General features: G+C 43.2%; 1 protein-coding gene across 2 annotated transcripts in view; it reads right to left on the reverse strand.

Annotated features, from left to right (window-relative positions):
* Positions 1–8,817: 8,817 nt before the first annotated feature.
* The window catches only part of TUBGCP3 (tubulin gamma complex associated protein 3), a 94,591-nt gene continuing 83,588 nt past the window's right edge, over positions 8,818–19,820 (reverse strand). Inside the window, exons 20-22 of one of the 2 annotated variants that reach the window (XM_017502250.2) lie at positions 18,281–18,421; positions 12,597–12,713; positions 8,818–9,954 (exon numbers count right to left, since the gene is read on the reverse strand). In XM_017502250.2, coding sequence (XP_017357739.1) covers positions 9,796–9,954; positions 12,597–12,713; positions 18,281–18,421 — 417 coding nt within the window. In that variant the 3' untranslated portion in view covers positions 8,818–9,795. The remainder of the gene's footprint in view (positions 9,955–12,596; positions 12,714–18,280; positions 18,422–19,820) is intronic. The other variant, XM_017502256.2, reaches the window with a different exon arrangement.

The following is a 19,820-nucleotide window of genomic DNA, read 5'->3' on the forward strand; positions in this document are numbered from 1 at the left end:
AAAAAAAAAAAAAAAAAAAAAAAAAAAAAAATTGTAGAATGCAGCAGAAAGATTTTAAATCAATCACCTTACTCTCCCTTCAAGAAAAAGAAAAACCCAGAGCTGGTAGAAGAAAGGAAAGAAAGATGAGAGTGGAAATCAGTGAGATCTAAAGCAGAAAACAATAGAGAAAAATCAATGACAACAAGAGCCACTGCTTTGAGGTCAGGAAAAGTGATTAATCTCCATCCAGGCCAATCAAAGAGAAAAGTCACAATTTACTAATATCAGAAATGACATTACAGTAACACCATCACAGTTTCTACAGACATCAAATGAATAAGAAAATACCTCAAACAACACCCTGCCCATCAATTTGACAACTTAGATGATCAATCCCCTGGAAGACACAAGCTACCAAAACTCAAGAACAATTCAGAACCATTTGAGCAACCAAACAAAGGATGGGACCATAATGCAGAACAGACAGTAAATCTCCGACTTCCACACTGAGATGACAAATGCTTGAATAAGTATGTGCAGGAAAGACACCATCTCCCATGCAGAACTTCAAATAATGTTGGCACGTACTCTACTCTGAAGAAGCTCCTGGCCCCGAAAGTTCGGGCCGCGCAGGGGTCCCCTCCGAAAGAGAAGCACAGGAAAAGGAAGAGAAAAGCAGTGAGTCTGCAGTGGAGAAAACAGGACCTCAGCCAGGCAGGGGTCAAGGTCAACACCAACAGTGAGAAGTCATGCTTGCACCCGTGTGATGAGAATGGCATTTTGCCCTGGTCTTCCTCCCAAAAACCCATACTCTCCAGTATAATCACGAGAAAAATATCAGACAAAACCCAACTGAGGGACATTCTATAGAATACCAGCCACAAATCCTCAGAATTCTTGGTGTCCTCAAAAATGAAAATCTGAGAAATGCCAAAGCCTCAAGGGGCCTGAGGAGATGAAACAACTGAATGTAATGTGGTGTTCTGGGTGGAATCTGGGACGGGAGAAAGGTCATACTGAAAAAGCACTCTCTTGCCAGGCTCAGTGACTCACGCCTGTACTCCCAACACTTTGGGAGGCTGAGGCAGGCGGATCACCTGAGGTCAGGAGTTTGAGACCAGCCTGGCCAACATGGAGAAACTCTGTCTCTACTAAAAATACAAAATTAGCCGGGCGTGATGGTGCATGCCAGTAATCCCAGCGACTAGGGAGACTGAGGCATGAGAATTGCTTGAACCTGGGAGGCGGAGGTGGTGCAGTGAGCTGATATCACACCACTGCACTCCAGCCTGGGCGACAGAGCGANAAAAAGAAAAGAAAAGAAAGAAAAGAAAAAGCAGTCTGACAAAAATATAACATGAGCAACATATGTAGTTTAAATTTCTAGCAGCTATATTAAAAAAAGCAAAAACAGGTAAAATTAATCTTAATAATATATTTTATTTAACCAAATACATACAAAATAGTATCACTTCAACATGTAATCAGTATGAAAAAAAAATTGAGATGGTTTACATTTTTCCATATTAAATATCTGAAATTTAGGATGCATTTTACACTTAGGCTGTATCCCAGTTGAGACTAGTCGCATTTCAAGTGTCTGGCAGCCACCTGTGACCAACAGGGCAGACCTAAATAAATAGCCTTGATCTAAAGCCAGCAATTTAAATTACGGTCATCACAGTGAGGACTCTGCACTAACTACAGGCTAATACGCAGACATTGCTTCCTCCTAAGAGTTCCATTTCATGGTTAAAATGACAGCAAAGGCTAGGCATAGTGGCTCATGCCTGTAATCCCAGCACTTTGGGAGGCCAAGGCGGGCAGATCATCTGAGGTCAGGAGTTTGAGACCAGCCTGGCCAACATGGTGAAACCCTGTCTCTACCAAAAATACAAAAATTAGCCAGGCGTGGTGGCAGACATCTGTAGTCCCAGCTACTCGGGAGGCTGAGGCACAAGTATCGCTTGAAACTGGGAGGCGGAGGTTGCAATGAGCTGAGATCAGGCCACTGCACTTCAGCCCAGGCGACAGAGTCAGACTCCATCTAAAAAAAAAAGTGGGCCAGGAGTAGTGGCTCATGCCTGTAATCCCAGCACTTTGGGAGGCTGAGGCAGGCAAATCACGAGTTCGGGAGATGGGAGACCATCCTTGCTAACACAGTGAAATCCCATCTCTACTGAAAATACAAAAAATTAGCCAGGTGTGGTGGCCCAGGCCTGTAGTCCCAGCTACTTGGGAGGCTGAGGAAGGAGAATAACTTGTACCCGGGAGGCAGAGGTTGCAGTGAGCCAAGATTGCACCACAGCACTCCATCCTGGGCGACAGAGCAAGACTCTGTCTCAAAAAATAAAAATAATGACAGCAAAAATGCAGCAGTAGCTGCGCTGTGGCTGTCTATACATGCTGGCATTTGTGCTCTTTAATCCTATGAAGTTTACCCCCAGCATAGAATCCAGTAAACACTCAATTTTAAAAAAGGATGCGCCACAGACTGGAAGAAAATATTCACAAGTCACTATCTAATAAAAGACTTTCATCCAGACATATTTTTAAAAGTCTCAAAACTCAATAACAATAAAAATGGGCAAAATATTTTGGCAGGTGAGGTTTCACATCAAATAAGCGCATGAAATGAAGCTCAATAGCATCAGATGTTAGGGACACTGATGCCATTTACGAATTAGAGCAATGAAAGCCACAATGAGATGCCACTCCATATCTATCAGAATGCCTGAAATTACGAGTGCTGACCACGCAGAGTGCACAAGGCCTGGAGTCCCTGGAATCTCACGCCTTATGCTGAGAACATCAAATGGTTCAACTAGCGTGTTGGCAGTGTCTTACAAAATTAAATGTAAACCTATCACGTGATCTAGCCATTCCTGAAAAAGGAAAGCATGTATCCACATAGCTTGTGCACACATGTTCACAGCAGCTTTGTTAGTACTGTGCTGGTAACCACTGGCAACAATGAGCCACCGTGAGGCAGCCACAGCAGGGGCTGCCCTCAAAGAAAGCGGAGCTAACTTTTGGTGCAGGAGCAACATGAAAGGCACCTGGACATAATTAGGGTTACTGAAAACACCACACACACAGACAAGCCAAACATAACAGAATTCTAAAAAATGCAAGCCATCTGTGACAGGAAGGGGACCAGTGGCTGCCTGGAGATGGGACCATGACAAGAGGGGCGGGAAGGGGCTGCGCAGGTGGGGTTGCGGTTGGACTCCTGCTGTCCACACCCATCAACATGCATCAGATCACAGACTTGAATCGTGTTCATATTAGCACAATAATACAGGCTGTGTCGCAACAACCTAACAGGTGAGGCTACGACGGGGCATATTTGTGTTTTACATGTTTTTGTGTGTTTTGTATTTCTTTTCTAAACTGCTCATTGATATGCTTGGAATTACTAGACATATTCATTTATAAGGGCCTGCTATAATTAAGAATATAGATTTTGTTGTCAATGTGGTAATTCGATTTTCTAAGTCTGTCATTTGTCCTAACTGTTGCAATGTTGCCTTTCACTGGGAAACAGTTTTCCATTTTATGTAGTTAAATCTTTCATCATCTTCCTTAGTGTTGTAAGTCAGAAACCTGGGATTATAAAAATACTGCATTTTTTCTAGTAATTATGCTTTCAATCATTCATATTTACCCTGAGTTTAATCTATCTGAATTTTTCTTCTGAGTTAAGGTCTTTAATTCTCTCCAACTGGTTTGTGCCTGAAACAATTTACCCCAAAGCTTTTGTTCAATAATCAGACACTTGACATATTTCTGTAGTGAACCATCATCGTATACTAAAGACCCCTGAACACTGGCAATTTTGGTCACTTTATTCCACTTCATGGATGTTTCTTTCTGTTCCTATACCACACTGCTTTATACACTATAGCTTTATAATATAATTTGATACATATTTGGCAGATTTCCCTTTTTCTTTTTCTAAAAGAAAAAATTGAAGGAAAATAAACAAACTTCCAGGAAATTTTGAAATGTTAACTATATCCACAATTAAGAAAAATAACAGAACTTACATAGTAGTTAGGTATTAATAACATTGAAAATAAACTATATATGTAAAAACCTGTGATATAGCTAAAGTTAAATCCAGAGGACAACTCACAGTTGGAAATGCTTATTAAACAATGACACAATAAATTCTATAAGCATTCAATTTGTGAAACATTAAACCAAAAGATATTAAATATAAAATAGTAATTTATGGCTGGGTGTGGTGGCTCACACCTGTAATCCCAGCACTTTGGGAGGCCAGGGTGAGCAGATCATCTGAAGTCAGGAGTTTGAGACCAGCCTGATCAGCATGGTGAAACCCCATCTCTACTAAAAGTGCAAACAGTAGCTGGGCGTGGTGGCACGTGCATGTAGTCCCAGCTACTTGGGAGGCTGAGGTAGGGGAAACACTTGAATCTTGGAGGCGGAGATTGCGGTGAGCTGAGATTGCACCACTGCACTCCAGCCTTGGCAACAAGAGCAAAACTCCATCTCAGGAAAAAAAATAGTAATTTATAAATAAAAGAAAAAAAAGTGTATCTATAATAAAATAAGTAACACCCACCCCCCAAAAAAAGATAATTCTTGAAAGACATGAACTATAAACAAAATTTGGTTACTGTGACCTCAAGGAAAAAGAGAAACATGAATACAAAATATTTAAGAAAGGAATATAACTCAAAAATGAGTATTTGAAAAATTATGAAGGAATCTATGTGAGAATGAATGCCAACAAATTTGAAAACTTAAATGAAAATGCATAAATTACCTCAGAATTAGGATAGCTGGTGTCGTAACCATCGTAGAAAGTGGAGACGTTATATGCGACCCTTGCACGGTCCAGTCCAGGTTCTCCAAATACAGACAGAACCTGGCTGCACCTACCGTTTACATGCTGAATTTCATCCTTTTGATCATTATTTCCATACAGAAGAATATGGCAGACCTCAAAGGCATCATGGGTCTGGTTGCAGGCCACAAGAAAGCAAATATCACAACAAAACGAGTCACATTTTTTGATTTCCAAGTGCATCCAAAAGTTGTGTTTCCACTATATTGTACTTATTAAGTGTGCAACAGACATGTCTAAAAAACCAATGTGTACATTTAAACAATACTTGATTGCTAAAGTATGCCAATGGCCATCTGAGCCTTCAGCAAGTTGTACTCTTTCTCCTGGTGGAAGGTCTTGCCTAGATTTGGATGGCTGCTGACTGATCAGGGTGGTGGTTGATTAAGGTTGGAGTGGCTGTGGGAATTTTTAAAAATAAGACAACAATGAAGTTTGCCACATCAATCCACTCTTCCTTTTACCAAAGATTTCTCTGCAGCATGTGATAGCATTTTACCTACACAGAACTTCTTTCAACATTGGAGACAATCCTCTCAAGTCCAACCACTGCTTTATCAACTGTGTTTATGGAATATTCTAAATCCTTCATTGTCATTTCAACAATGTCCACAGCATCTTCACCACGAGAGGATCTCGTCTCAGGAAACCACTTTCCTTGCTCGTCCATAAGCAAAGATGATGGATGGATGAATCTTGCCACTAGATGGCTAGATGAACGAGCATCTCCTCATCCATTAAAGCTGGATCTTAAGATTACAGCAGTTCACTCACATCTTCCAGCACCACTTCTAATTCTGCTTCTCTTACTGGTCTACCACATCAGCAGTTCCTTCCTCCACTGATGTCCCGACCCCTCAAACGCATCCATGAGGATTGGAATCATCTTCTTCCAAACTCCCGTTAATGCTGATGTTTTTACCTCCTCCCATGAATCATGTTCATAATGGCATCTAGAATGGTGAATCCTTTCACAAGGTTTTCAGTTGACTTTTCCAAGGTCCATCAGAGGAATCACTGTTTATGGCAGCAATAGCCTTACAAACTGTATTTCCTAAATAATAAGACGTGAAGCTGAAATTACTCCTTGACCCTGTGGAACGGATGTTGTGTAGCAGGCAGGAAAACATTCATCTCCTCGTACATCTCCATCAGAGCTCTTGGGCACCCAGGTACACTATCAATGAGCAGTTATATTTTGAAAAGAACCTTTTTTTCTGAGCAATCGATCTCTAGGGTGGTTAAAATATTCAGTAAACCAGGCTGTAAGCAGATGTATTATCATCCAGGCTTTGTTGCTGCATTTATAGAGCACAGAGTAGATTTAGCATAACTCTTCAGCACCCTAGGGTTTTCAGAATGCTCAGTGAGCACTGGCTTCAACTTAACATCACCAGCAGCATTAATTAGCCCCTAGCAAGACAATCAACCTCTCCTTTGAAGCTAGGCACTGACTTCTCCTCTCTAGCTATGAAAGTCCTAGATGGCATCTTCTTCCCATACAAGGCCCTTTGGTCTACAGTGAAAATCTGTTGTTAATGCTGCCAGCTGCATCAGCGATCTCAGCCAGGTCTTCTGGATACTTGCTGCAGCTTCTCCGTCAGCATGTGCTGCTTCACCGTGCACTTCTATGTTATAGAGACGGCTTCTTGCCTTTAACCTCAGGAATCAACCTCTACCAGCTTCAAACTTTTCATCTGCAGCTTCCTCACCTCTCTCAGCCTTCACAGAATTGAAGGTAGGGCCTTGCTCTGGATTAGGCTTCAGCTTAAGTGAATGTTGTGCTGGTTTGATCTTCCATCCAGACCACTACAACTTTGCCATATCAGCAATCAGGCTGTTTGCTTTCCTATTCTTTGTGTGCTCACTGGAGTAGCGCTGTTAGTCTCCAATTTCCTTCCAGAGCTTCTCCTTTGCATTCACGACATGACCAACTGTCCGGCAGAAGAGGCCGAGCTTTCCACCTGTGTCGGCTTTCAACATGTCTTCCTCACCAAGCTTACTCATGTCTAGCTTTTGATTCAGAGTGGCAGACATGGGACTGTACCTTTCACTTGAACACTTAAGAGACCATTGTAAGGTTCAAGACTGCTGTGTGTCTGGGAATAGGAAGGGCCGAGAAGAGGGAGAGAGACGGGAATGGTCACGCAGTGGGGCGCTCTGAACACGCGCATCGTTTGTGGATTGAGGCTGCTGCCTGCACACACCTCAGCTGCACCACACGTCTTCCACGGGTGCCTCGTAATGCGATCCGAGCATGCCTGTGGCTATTTCATAAAAGTGCTCCCTTCCTTCAACAAGGCTGTGTCCTTCTGTCCCACATTTTAATGTCTGGAGGCACATTTTTACAGAGGGACTTGAGAATCATGATGCCATGAACACTGCAGTTGACAACCTGCAGGCAAGGAAGGCAAGAAGATTCCTCTCTGCAGTCAGGCTTGCCCATGCAGCAGGACCTGAGGTGGCCAGCCCTTCTAACCAAGGACAGCTGTGCCCTCGCTGCAGCCACCACACTTGCTGGTAAGGTGTCCTCACAGATGGAGCCAGGTGGTCTGCTTGAGCTGCCCAGGACGCTACGGATACAGCATCACTAATATTTGCAAGCGTGACAGGGAAGAGTGGTTTGCATTTTCTGGATAGACACGGCCATCCCAGAGCGTGGTGCAGTTGCCCACACTGTAGGCTCTTCTTTCTACACAACCCCATTGTGGAGTCCCCAAGTCATCCATGCTTGGCTGATGCTGGGTTTTGGGACCCCAGCTCCCTAACGAGCCTGGCTGTGTGTCCACCATGATGGGGAATGAGTCCCATGCAGCTCATCCGAGGCCTTGCCCCATCCCAGCTCCCACCCTCCAGACCCAAGGCACCCCCCAGCACTGCACCCCCTGAAAGCCCTCCACAGTCCATAAATCTGACCCAAGTCTTGGTGACTGCTACACTCCAATGCAGTCTTAATCCCTAAAATCGAGGGGGGTATGTTCTAAAGTGGTTTCTACCAAGGATTAATCCCTGGAGCAATGCTGGCTCCAATAAAATAAAAGCCAGCTGCATGGTCAATAACCTTGGGAAATTTCTCTTGGTGATACACAATACACCATTGTGGGAAGTAGAGAAGTTTCTTTTTAAAGTTTCCTTTCTTGTTAAGGAGTAAGTGTACTAATATTCGTGAAGCCCTATCCTATATAGCTGTTAGACGTACCATGCTTACAGGCATGTAGTACATTCTACGTCCTTGTACTGTCACCAAGATACTTGTGCTGGACGTGTCCACAGGCATGTCCCAGCTCTCCAATGCTTTTACTTGTTTAGAAAAGTTTTAAGTTGTTAGCCGATCGGGTTTTAGTTTACATTGTAAAATCTGGCTCCAGCCAATGGAGATCAGACACAACAGTAAGGATGACCCCAAATGCTAAGGGATAAATTTGTGTGTTTTCCTTTGTTCACTGTACTCTCACGGCAAGATGGCTAGTGAAAGTACCCTTCCTGCGGTCCAGGAAGTAAAAACTGCGTTGCTAAAAGATCCTGTGTCTCAGTGCTGATTTTCCTTTGCAGCATCAAGCATCTATTTCCAACAACCATAAATTTTAGAAAACCTTGCAGTAGAAAAACCTGCTTCAAATTTCTGATTTTATGAATTTTAAAACTAAAATTACATTGAATTTCTGGCCTTTGCCATGGATTCAATTCTGCATGGCCAGGATTCCTGATGGCCCCTTGAAAGGAAATCCATACCTAAAGGAGTCAGATGTGGATTAAGGTAACTAAAGCACTGAGCCTGCGACCTGAGTGGTGGCACTACCTTTGCTTCTACACCAAAAGTCGCACAGTCTAACTTCTTGGTTTCACTGATTAAATAATTCCTATGCTGTACCACATTAAATCGAATCCTATCAACCCTCAACCCCCAAACCAGCAAGTAAACTGTCCCTCCATAAACTATTCAAGAAATAACAAATGCATCTGAAAGATAAGTGCTTTTAATTTTCTAAATTTTCACTTATGCAACATAAAGGCAGATTTATGTGACCTGATAATGACATTTTTACAAAAAACAATCCCCCCCCCCCACCAACATCTTGGTCAGTAGTATATAAATATTTACAATGAAAAAATAGGCAAGGAGAAAGGAAATCTTCATTATCCATGTCGATTTCTTTCCAATGCTTATCAGGAATTTTGAAAATAAAATACTCCATTAACTTTTTCTCATCATTCCTATTTACGCGCTGCTTCAGCTGATGATTCATGGTATTTGGGTTGCACTGTATGAGAGTATTTTTGTTCTGTATCACTCCTTTTTCTATACTATTTTAAAAATCTGAAATAGTAAATTAAATATAAAAATGTAAACTCTGAAAGGAGAGAAAATAAGAATAAATATGTGTAAAGGTAATGCATTAAGATACAAAGGGTCTCACAGAGGTTACTATTTTACAACACTAAAAAAAAATAAAATGCTCTATATATTTTCTTTGTTGGGACATTCTGTTTCAATTTAATTTTTGGTTATGTTAACAAAAATTACCTCTAAAGAGGATGTTAAAAAAATAGCAATGACGTTACCATCTTAACTAATGAATATCCCATCACCCTAATTTTTTCTAAAAGAAATTGATTTTAAGTGACAAATATAAATTATAACATAGAAAGCTTAAGAAGCCTCAGCAAATTATGGTATCTTTTAGCAATGAAGACTTTCAGAGACAAATGTGAACAGCGCAGCCAGCCGCCTAACTTAGTGATTGACAGACGCGTTCCACTCCGACGTGGGAAACACCACGTGGATTCTCCCACACGCTGCTCCGCTGAAACATGGCACACTGGTGGGCGGAAGGGCAGGACATCTGCAGCATGCAGTTCCTGGAGGACGCCAATGGGAATCGTGTGTCTGGCAGTGCAACGACGTCATCTGCAGGTCCCTGGGAGGACCGCGAGCTTCACGTGTGGGAGCTGCGCCGCCCCCTGGTACCCAGAGACACACGGAGCCTGGGCTCCCGGGCTTTGTAATGCTCATTAAAGTCCAGCCTGAAGCTAAGAAACCGAAGGCTCTCGTCAGAGCTGGTCGTCAGTAACACCAAAAACTGCTGCACGATTCCCTAAAAAGAGGAAAGGGAGTAAAATATTATTTCAGAAAAGAGCGACCCACAAATGTATTTCCCACACCCTTAATCCCCTTTGAGAGGGGTGTTTTTCCTTCCAGATCCACAGGCTCTTGGTAAATGCCGGCCATGGGAGGCATCCAGGGAACAGAGCTGCTGGGACCCTGGAGTCCACACGGCCAGTGCACCTGCATTAGGAACGGGAGCCCTTTTATAAGGACAAATTAGCAAACGATGCATTTTATTTGAAAGCAGCTAACCAATAGGTTTTTTCACTTTGTTCTTAAGTTCCACAAGAATAAGCAAAACAGGAATTCCCAGATGTTGGAACATTGTATTCTTTTTATTTTGAATCCAAACTCAGTGGCACACACTTCATCTTTCACAGGACTCAGGAGGCCTATGTAGTCCTAGCGCCCGCACTGGAGAGCAAACCGAGAGCATTGAGAGGGTCTTTGGGTCTAGCTGCTGGACTTGAGGCTGCAGCTGGCCTCTTCACGGGCGTGGGCGTCACTACCATCTCGTTATCGAGGGGCCTTTGTAAAGATGTGCCAGCCCCCAAACTCTGCTAAGACAAAAGGACTGACTGCTTCTATTTCAGGCTGAAAGACTTGCTTACTGAGTACAGGTCCATCCCTGCCCAGTGCTGGAGTCTACTTCATGCCACGGGACACAGATCCGTTCATGGGAGCTGCCGGCCGGGAAAGATACCATGGGACTGCAGAGAACATGGTCACTGAGGCTCCATGTCCTCACCAAGCCCCTCCCAAGTCTTCACCAGCTATTGCTGCCCCTTCCCAGTTTCTGGTCAGAAACGAATGCAGAAGCTCCCAAGTAGGCCTGGAAGAACCGGTCTGGATATAGGCTCTGGTAACTTCACCTCTGAGCAGGCAAACGCTGTGTGTGTGCACGTGTATGTGTGTGTGTGTGCACGTGTGCGTGTGTGTGCGCGTGGGACATCACTGCCTTTTTAGGTAAGGGGAGAAGAAAGCACCTAAGAAGTTACATTGCCAAAAATACAATGACTTCCTATTTTGTGATAAAATTGAAATACAACCATCTGTGAAACTGACTAAAAGGAAACCTAAGACTATTTCTTCCACAGGTTTGACACTGGATGCTCTTTCCCATCAATGTCGAGAAGCTGTTAACACCCTGCTGTCTCCAGCACTGCCACAGAGAGCAGAGACGGACTCCTGCTGTCACAGAAAAGAAACTTCTTTGTAAATCATGACCATTCAGATTTAAGACTGTAATTTGAGTAAAATTAGGATTACAGTGATTAAGATTACTTTTTGAAAAAGTATTAACTCCCTCAGGGAAATGTGTAACCATAAACATCATATTCTCTCTCAGAAATAAGCATGCAGACAAATCTTTAAAATAACCCATTGCTCCTTTGTAGCTGTATGACTGTCTGATTTTAGAGAGTTGTATGGACCTAGCCATTAGGCCCATTCTATTAGAAACGAGAATACATACTGTACAAATAACAGGAGTTCAAGAAGGCATTGTGTCGAAACCCCATCCAACAGGGGTGCCTGTGCACGGAACATGACCAGCCAGTCACTACCCCCTTTTATAAAACTGCAAGAATGCAAAAGTAGGCCAAGGTCAGAGTAAGACCACTTGTAAAAGGGGCAACGTTCCTCCTTAGTTATCTTGAAGAGAAATAAGTATTTAAAAACTATGAGGGCTGGGTATGTAATCCCAGCACTTTGGGAGGCCAAGATGGGCGGATCACTTGAGGTCAGGAGCTGGAAACCAGCCTGGTCAACATGGTTAAAACCCCGTCTCTACTAAAAATAAAATAATTAGCCAGGCGTGGTGATGCACATCTGTAATCCCAGCTACTGGGGAGGCTGAGGCAGGAGGATCGTTTGAACCCAGAAGGCAGAGGCTGCAGTGAGCCAAGATCACACCACTGCACTCCAGCCTGGGTGATAGACAGAGAGTCTCAAGAGGAAAAAAAGTGTGAGGACCTGGGAAACAAACTAGGTGCCCACAGAACAGAGCAAGTGAGGTCTCACTTTTAATTCTGAATCACACGAAGGCACCAGCACACAAACCCACATTGTTGGAGGTCTGGAGGCTTGATGCTCCACAATTAGTGAGCAGAGATGGAACAGAAATATTTTCCATGAAATCTTTTCATCTCTACCTCTCTCACTAAGATCACATTGAGAAATGGAGGAAATGGGAAATGGGACCCACACATGGAGGCAAAAGCAGAGTTCAGACGTGCCCAGCCTTCCGGGGTCTACACCATGTCTGCTGGCTAGCCAGCCCCTCTCACCGAGGCTGGACAGCTGCCTCAGGGACAGTCCCCATTGGGAGTCACTGGGAGGCCCAAGTGAAGGCAGCAGAGATGCCTGCAGGTCCCTGCAGTCCCACCACGGGGGATATAGGGGCCACTCCTTGGCCAGGTTTCTCACTGGCGGCACATTGGCACTGCCCAGAGCCCAGGCATACCTGAGTCCCCCAGAGGGTCACAGGGTCCACTGTGGGTGCTACTCACACCTACACAAATCAGTGGCAGACCAGCAGGACTGACTCAGCTCTCATCACGGTGAAAGCAATGTCAGGCACAGAACATGGGCAGAGTGGTGTGAAAAGCAACTCTCCATCCTGATACACACCTGGTAGAAATGTGTCAATATTCGCAACTGTGAGCACATTTTTGGTATAGATTCTTTAAATTCTCCAATCCTCTTATTTTCCTCCTCTTCCTCCGCCGCCGTCACTCCCCACTGGCCCTGAAGAATCAAAAGTGCCAAATGTAAGTAAAACCATGATGGAAAACGGATTATGGAGTGAGGCTGAAACAGGAATGTGAGGAGGGGGAGATGCCTGCTTTTTATGCCCCTCTGTACCCTTCAACGCTTTTCAATGCCTTTCTGATGCCAGACTCGCTCTAGCTTACTTTTTTCAATTAACAATGTATCTTGAGAATTTCATATGAATACCTCTGGGCACACAGAGAACTGTCTCTGTTTTTTTTTTTTTTTTGAGACAGTTTCATTCGGTCGCCCAGGCTGGAGTGCAGTGACGCGACATCAACTCACTGCAACTTCTGCCTCCCGGGTTCAAGCGATTCTCCTGCCTCAGCCTCCTGAGTGGCTGAGATTACAGGCACGCACCACCACGCCCAGCTAAATTTTGTATCTTTAGTAGAGAGAGGGTTTCATCATGTTGGTCAGGCTAGTCTCGAACACCTGACCTTGTGATAGGCCCGCCTCCACCTCCCAAAGTGCTGGGAATACAGGAGTGAGCCACTGTGCCCAGCCCTCTGTTGTTCTTAATATCACATTGTATAACACGTAACAATGTCTATAATTCATCTCAAGCTGACACTTTTCAGTGTGATAAACAGCCTTTATCCTTCTCTCTGGTGTACACATTTTTAGACAACAAAGACAGTATGTGTGAAGTGGAATCAGCTCGCTCAAAGTGTCCGCACCCTTTAAACTATTATCTTGACTTTAGTGAGAATGCTTCTAGTTCCCTAAGCATGGTCTATTTTTTGGTACTGGAGATAAACCCATTTATTTCTGTTTTTAAGATTATTTTCAATCAATGATGAATTTGACTAAATGTCTTCTCAGCCTATATAGGAATTTTTTTTTTTTTTTTTTTTGAGATGGAGTTTCACTCTTGTTGCCCAGGCTGAAGTGCACTGGCGTGACTTCAGCTCACTGCAACCTCTGCCTCCCAGGTTCAAGCGATTCTCCTGCCTCAGCCTCCCAAGTAGCTTGGGATTACAGGCATGAGCCACCACGCCTGGCTAATTTTGTATTTTTAGTAGAGACGAGGTTTCACCATGTTGGCCAAGCTGGTCTCAAACTCCGGACCTCAGGTGATCCGCCAGCGTTGGCCTCCCAAAGTGCTGGCACTACACTGTCCTGTGGGCTGCTTCTGGACCTTACCCTGTTCCACTTACTTGTCTTTCCTTGAGCCAACTACTGTGAGCTTACTCTAGTACGAATTCACATTCCGTCAGCAGTGTGAGGGTTCCTTTTCCCCACATCATCGCCAGCGTTTGTTCGTGCCCGCCTTTTGGATAAAAGCCATTTTAGCTGAGGTGAGATGACATCTCATTGTAGTTTTGATCTGCGTTTCTCTGATGATCAATGATGCAGGGCACCTACTCATACGCCTGCTTGCCATTTCTATGTCTTCTTTTGAGAAATGTCGATTCAGATCTTTTGTCCATTTTTTAACCAAATAACAAGATTTTTTTTCTGTTGAGCTGTTGGAGCTCCCTATACATTGTGGTTATCAATTCCTCATCAATGGGTAGTTTGCAGATACATTCTCCCATTCTCTGGGCTGCCTCTTCACTTTGTAGACTGTTTCCTCGGGGTGCGGAAGCTTTTCAACATGATGTGACCCCCATTTGCTTTGGCTACAGCTGCTTGTCAAGTATTATTCAAGACATCTTTGCCCAGACCAAGGTCCGAGAGTGTCCCCCAGTGTTTTCCTGTAGTAGTCCCATAATGTGAGGTCTTAGATCTAAGTCTTTAATCCATTTTTATTTGATTTTTGTACATGGCAAGAGACAGGGATCTAGTTTCATTCTACACAACCGACTTTTGCAACAACAACAAAATGCCAGCTTTCTTTCCTAGCCTCTTCTTCCCCTCGGCTCACAGCCCTGGCTGGCCCATCGGTGCAGAAGCGTGTGTGTCTTGCTCTGTCTCAGGGATATGCTTCCAATATTTCACCCCCAAGTACCATGTTTTGTTATAAGATTATTCATGCAAACCTTTTTATAGGTTTTACTTGGTATTAAATGATCTTTGCCATCTATTGAGATGATCATATAATTTTTCCCCTTTAGTTTATAAACATGAATTACAGTATTTGTATTAAAATGATAAAAAGAGATATTCTTGTATTCTTGGAATGAGCTGAAACTTATTTGTAACACATTATCACTCCGATCTATCAGTGTGGTAATACTGTGGAATTCTCCATCCATGTTTACGAGGGAGACAAGGACAGAGAGCAACAAAAGCTAAACTACCTAAATGCTTTGTTCCGGCATCAGGTTACTATTTTAGAGAACTACGTTCAATTCTGTTTTATAAGTAAATCGATCCCTAAAAATTAAAAGCCAAAATGAAACCGGTTAATCTAATTGTGCACTGAGTTGATGGAACAGCCTTAAAGGAGCAATTATTTCAAAGGACATTACCACATGGAATTTGAATGCATCTATTTAGTAGAAAAAATCTTGGCAAAAAATTTAAAAAATATATTAGAATAATAGAAAAAGTATTTTTCTTTTCTCCCTCAAAAACAATTGCAAAAAAAGTAAACTATTTTCAAAACTATATTGTTCCCATATCAGCGGCAGGACTCTCACTTGGAGACAGTCACACGGATGGGTGCGTGCACGGACGCATCATCATAAGACCACAAATAATTCAGTATGATGCTGTCAGAAACCAAGGTTTTCAACACTTAAGATACATTTTTAGGGCCGGGTGCGGTGGCTCACGCCTATAATCCCAGCACTTTGGGAGGCTGAGGTGGGTGGATCACGAGGTCAAGAGATCGAGACCATACTGGTCAACATGGTGAAACCCCGTCTCTACTAAAAATACAAAAAAAATTAGCTGGGCGTGGTGGCGCATGCCTGTAATCCCAACTACTCGGGAGGCTGAGGCAGGAGAATTGCTTGAACCCAGGAGGTGGAGGTTGCGGTGAGCCGAGATCGTGCCATTGCACTCCAGCCTGGGTAACAAGAGCGAAACTCCGTCTCCAAAAAAAAAAAAAGAAATACATTTTTAAAAATGAATGAAGTAAGTCTGTTAACCCTACATCTGAATTGGAAATATCACTCAAAATGCAGGGGTGCGAGAAGAAAGGTGGAAAGAAACAGAGGAGCCATGAGGAGAAGGACCCTCTGGGGCCCTCCACTCAACAGCAGCCTGAGAATATGGCAGCACGGGTGCAGCAGGCAGGCGCCGCTTGGGTCCCAGCACGCAGCCGGGGCTCTGTCATCTTTCCAGGGGGTGCCTGGCATGATCTCTTCAGAACTTGCCGTGGACCTCAGGTCTAAATGACTGCTTTGAAGATTATCTTGCCTTTTGAATTTAAATAACTTCTCGGATGTGGCTTTTGCTTGTGTGTCTCTTCCTGCCTCCTTAAGCAAATCTAAATACAATACCCTGAACCAACCTGGACTTGGCCTGTGCACCCATCCCACTTGGGAAACTGTCCGAGAGAACCTTCCACTCCGCATGGAAGGCTGACAGGCTGTTAGCACAGGGTTAAAATCCTAAGGATTGATTTTGGTCAACTTTTAGATAACTTAGTAATTCTCTAGAAGGGAAGCTTCTCTGGGGCATGTGGCAGTCACACATGGCAGTGGCCAGCATGCACTGAATGCCTACTAGATAAGCGACAGATATCATCACACATAAATGACTCTGTGAGGTCATACTCCTTACCACCCATTTTACAAATAAGGAAACTACATCTTGGAGAGGAGAGCCACCCAAAGCACAAAGCCAGTAAGTTATAGAGTTAGGGTAGAATCCTGAGTACGTCTGACTTTAAGTTATCCATAGGGTTGCCTGGACCAGCCCTAGGATATTCTGTGTACCAACTCTACAACACTTCAGAATTACCAAAATCTTCTTTGAATAATGAGACCCCTTAGCGACACAAATGTTTCCAAACTACTCCAAAGAAATAACTTGTGCTCCCAGTGGCTGGGGCCTCTCCAAGCTACATAGGCCCTCTAACACAGGTTTTAGGGGAAACAATACTCAAAAGTAAAACTAACCAACCAAACTGTATTGACTGAATAACATCTTCGACAATCCCAAAAGTAAGTACAGCTATAGGATATTAATGACAGACACATGCTGAGAAATGCATCATTAGGTGATTTGCTCCCTGTGTGGACATCACCAAGTGCCCTCACACAAACCTCAGTGGTGCAGCCTACACACACGGTGACTTCAGGGCACTGCCTATGCTCCTAGGCTGCAAACCTGGGCAGCGTGTGGCTGTACTAAATGCTGTAGGCAACTGTGACACAACGGTAAGTATTTGTGCAGCTAAGGTATCTAAACACAGAAAAGGCACAATGAAAATACGGCACTATAATTTTACAGGGCCACCGTCATATATGTAGTCCGTCATTGACCAAAACGTTATGTGGCACATGACTGCATCTTGAAAAAGTAAAAGATTACACAGATTGTAGTAAATAGAAGAAATCTCATAAACAGCCAAACTTGCTTAATAAATCATCCCACAAGGTCCTGAAAATAGCCTTAGGTACAGCAATTTGGTTCATATGCACATATATGTGCACACATACATGCATGCACCTGTAAACACACATATATGCAATGTACACACACACATATACACACATACATAAACACCTATATATATTATATATACACATATACTTGCATTACAGGTATATAAACATACATGTAGTCTCCAACTGAAGATGGTTTGACATGACTTTTTTACTTTAACAATGGGTTTATCAGGGTACAAGTTGAGTATCCTTTATCTGAAATGCTTGGGACCAGAAGTATTCTGAATTTCAGCTTTTGCAGTATTTGCATATACAGAATGAACTATCTTGGAGAGGGGACGCAAGTCTAAATATGAAATTCATTTATGCTTCATACATACCTTAAACACATAGCCTGAAGGTAATTTTATATATTTTTTATAATTTTCTGCAGGAAACAAAGTTTGGTGTACAGTAAGCCATCAGGAAGCAAAGGGATCAGGCGTGGAATTTTCCACTTGTGACAGCATGTCAGTGATGAAAAAGTCTGGGGTTTAGGAGCACTCTGTAGTTCGTACTTCAGATGAGGGGTGCTCCACCTATATTAAACACGCTTTCAATGTGGATTGAGCTGACTGGGACACAAGCCTACTGTGAGTTAAGGAGCGGCTGCAGATGCGCAAATTTGCAAAATGCAGTGTGGTGCATGATCCGCGAGCTTCCAACACCACAGCGATGCAGCGTGGAGGCAGCTGTGGAGGCTCCGACAGGTGGTGTTGGCGCTGTGGCACTTAGTGATGAACACGGGTGTGAGGCCGATGCTCGTGAATGGGCTGCTTTTGTTTGTTTTTTGAAACAGGATGATGATGATGGTGAGGGTGACCCCTCCCTCTTTAAACCCATCCGTACTTTCTCAGGACTTCAAAAGCAGCATAGGCACCTCTCAACCTGGCTGACCATTCTGGCAAGAAAGTTACGTGTTGGCATGTGTGATTATCGTGTGTGGCAAGGAGCTCATTATTCAAATAGAGAAATTCACAAGTGTAAATACCATACCTCAATTTCACGCTGTTTCTTTTTCTCTTCAAACTGTAATCGTCTCTGCAGTTCTTCCAGAGCAGCTCTGTATATGGCATCTTGAGCATTCTGAAGTTCAATAATTTGATCAAACACAGCTCTAAGCTGATTTAAAAGTGCCTGAAGAGAGATGACCATGTTTTATGAATAAAGCCTCAACAGGCTTATTTTCTTAAAAAAACACTGATAATTAATGAAAAGACACTATAAAACAAGATATCAACTAAAATTCTCAAAGTGTTCATTAGCTGCTCGTTCATTCCCTCACCACACACTTCCCGAACCCTCCTGCTGAGCAGCGCCATGCTGGGCACCAGCAAAACGTGACCATCCTGCACCCGCACGCGCCATAACAAGAGCAAGTACGACTGCCCGGGTCCCACGGTGGGCCAGAGGCTCTCCGGAACTCATCTCCATTCCTCACAAGCTTAAAACTAAAGTTCTGCCCTGCATTTCAAAGCTGGACAGCAGGTGGTTACAAGGAGAACTATTTCAAGACTTAGAAAAGCATAGGAAAGTATCTCCAGTTGTTTTAGATACAGTAAAAACAGTTAATGAAAATTATGAGAAAGGAAATACTTAGTAAAATATAAAAAAGGAAATTCAGCAAGGTTTTTAAAACGTGTATCCCATTTTATACCAGGAATAAAAGGATGCCTTAACATCAGGAAAAACTCCTAATGCTTTAAACATACATCAATGTCACAGCAGTCATCTCCCGTTCTTTGCTTGTAACTGCACAGTAATCTTCAGTATACAACTACTGTACTTGGTTAATCTTTCTCCTAGTGTGGCATGAAAGGACACAATGAAATCTACAGAACAAAATCATTTATGTAAATTAAAAATGTATACACAGAAAATACCATCTATATACCCAAGGCCATACAGGAAACACATTAAAACTGATGCAAGCAGCAGGGAAGGGGGTAGAGGAGGGAGGAATTGGGGTATTGGCAGGGAAGGGGTTCAAATTAAACCCAAGAAAATATGAGAGGCCTTTCATGGACCCCTGAAGGCACAGTTCCATGACTGAAGAGAAAGGTTAACTCTACCCTCTGCCACCTTAGGTTTGAAAAAACAACTAACAATCTCAGGGCGGAGCGGGGGTAATTCCAATACTGCAGAAGAAAACTGTGCTAAAATCCAACACCCACTCATAATTTAAATAAAGCATCTAAGCAAACTAGGCCTAGGGTAGAACCCTCTGAGTTTGGTCCTATCAGATGTATTTGCAAACAAAACAGCCAGCGGAGAGGCAATAAAGCACCCCTCGAACATCAGGAATGAGAATGGGATTCCCTTTGCGTTTACAGTCAGCCCAGCTAACACTCAGATGCATGAAAAAGAAGCAGAGGCAGGCTGTGTGCAATGAAAGAAACAAAGCTGGTTTTACTTATTAAAAAGATGCACCAAGAAAATACTAGAATAGAAAAATTGGAGATCAAAGTAACAAAATCAGTACCATTTCAGACCAGTCAAATTTGTCAAATGTAGCAATAATGTAACAAAAGATTTG

Source organism: Cebus imitator, unplaced genomic scaffold (genome assembly GCF_001604975.1).
Source record: "Cebus imitator isolate Cc_AM_T3 unplaced genomic scaffold, Cebus_imitator-1.0 Scaffold14, whole genome shotgun sequence".
Taxonomy (NCBI): Eukaryota; Metazoa; Chordata; class Mammalia; order Primates; family Cebidae; genus Cebus; species Cebus imitator.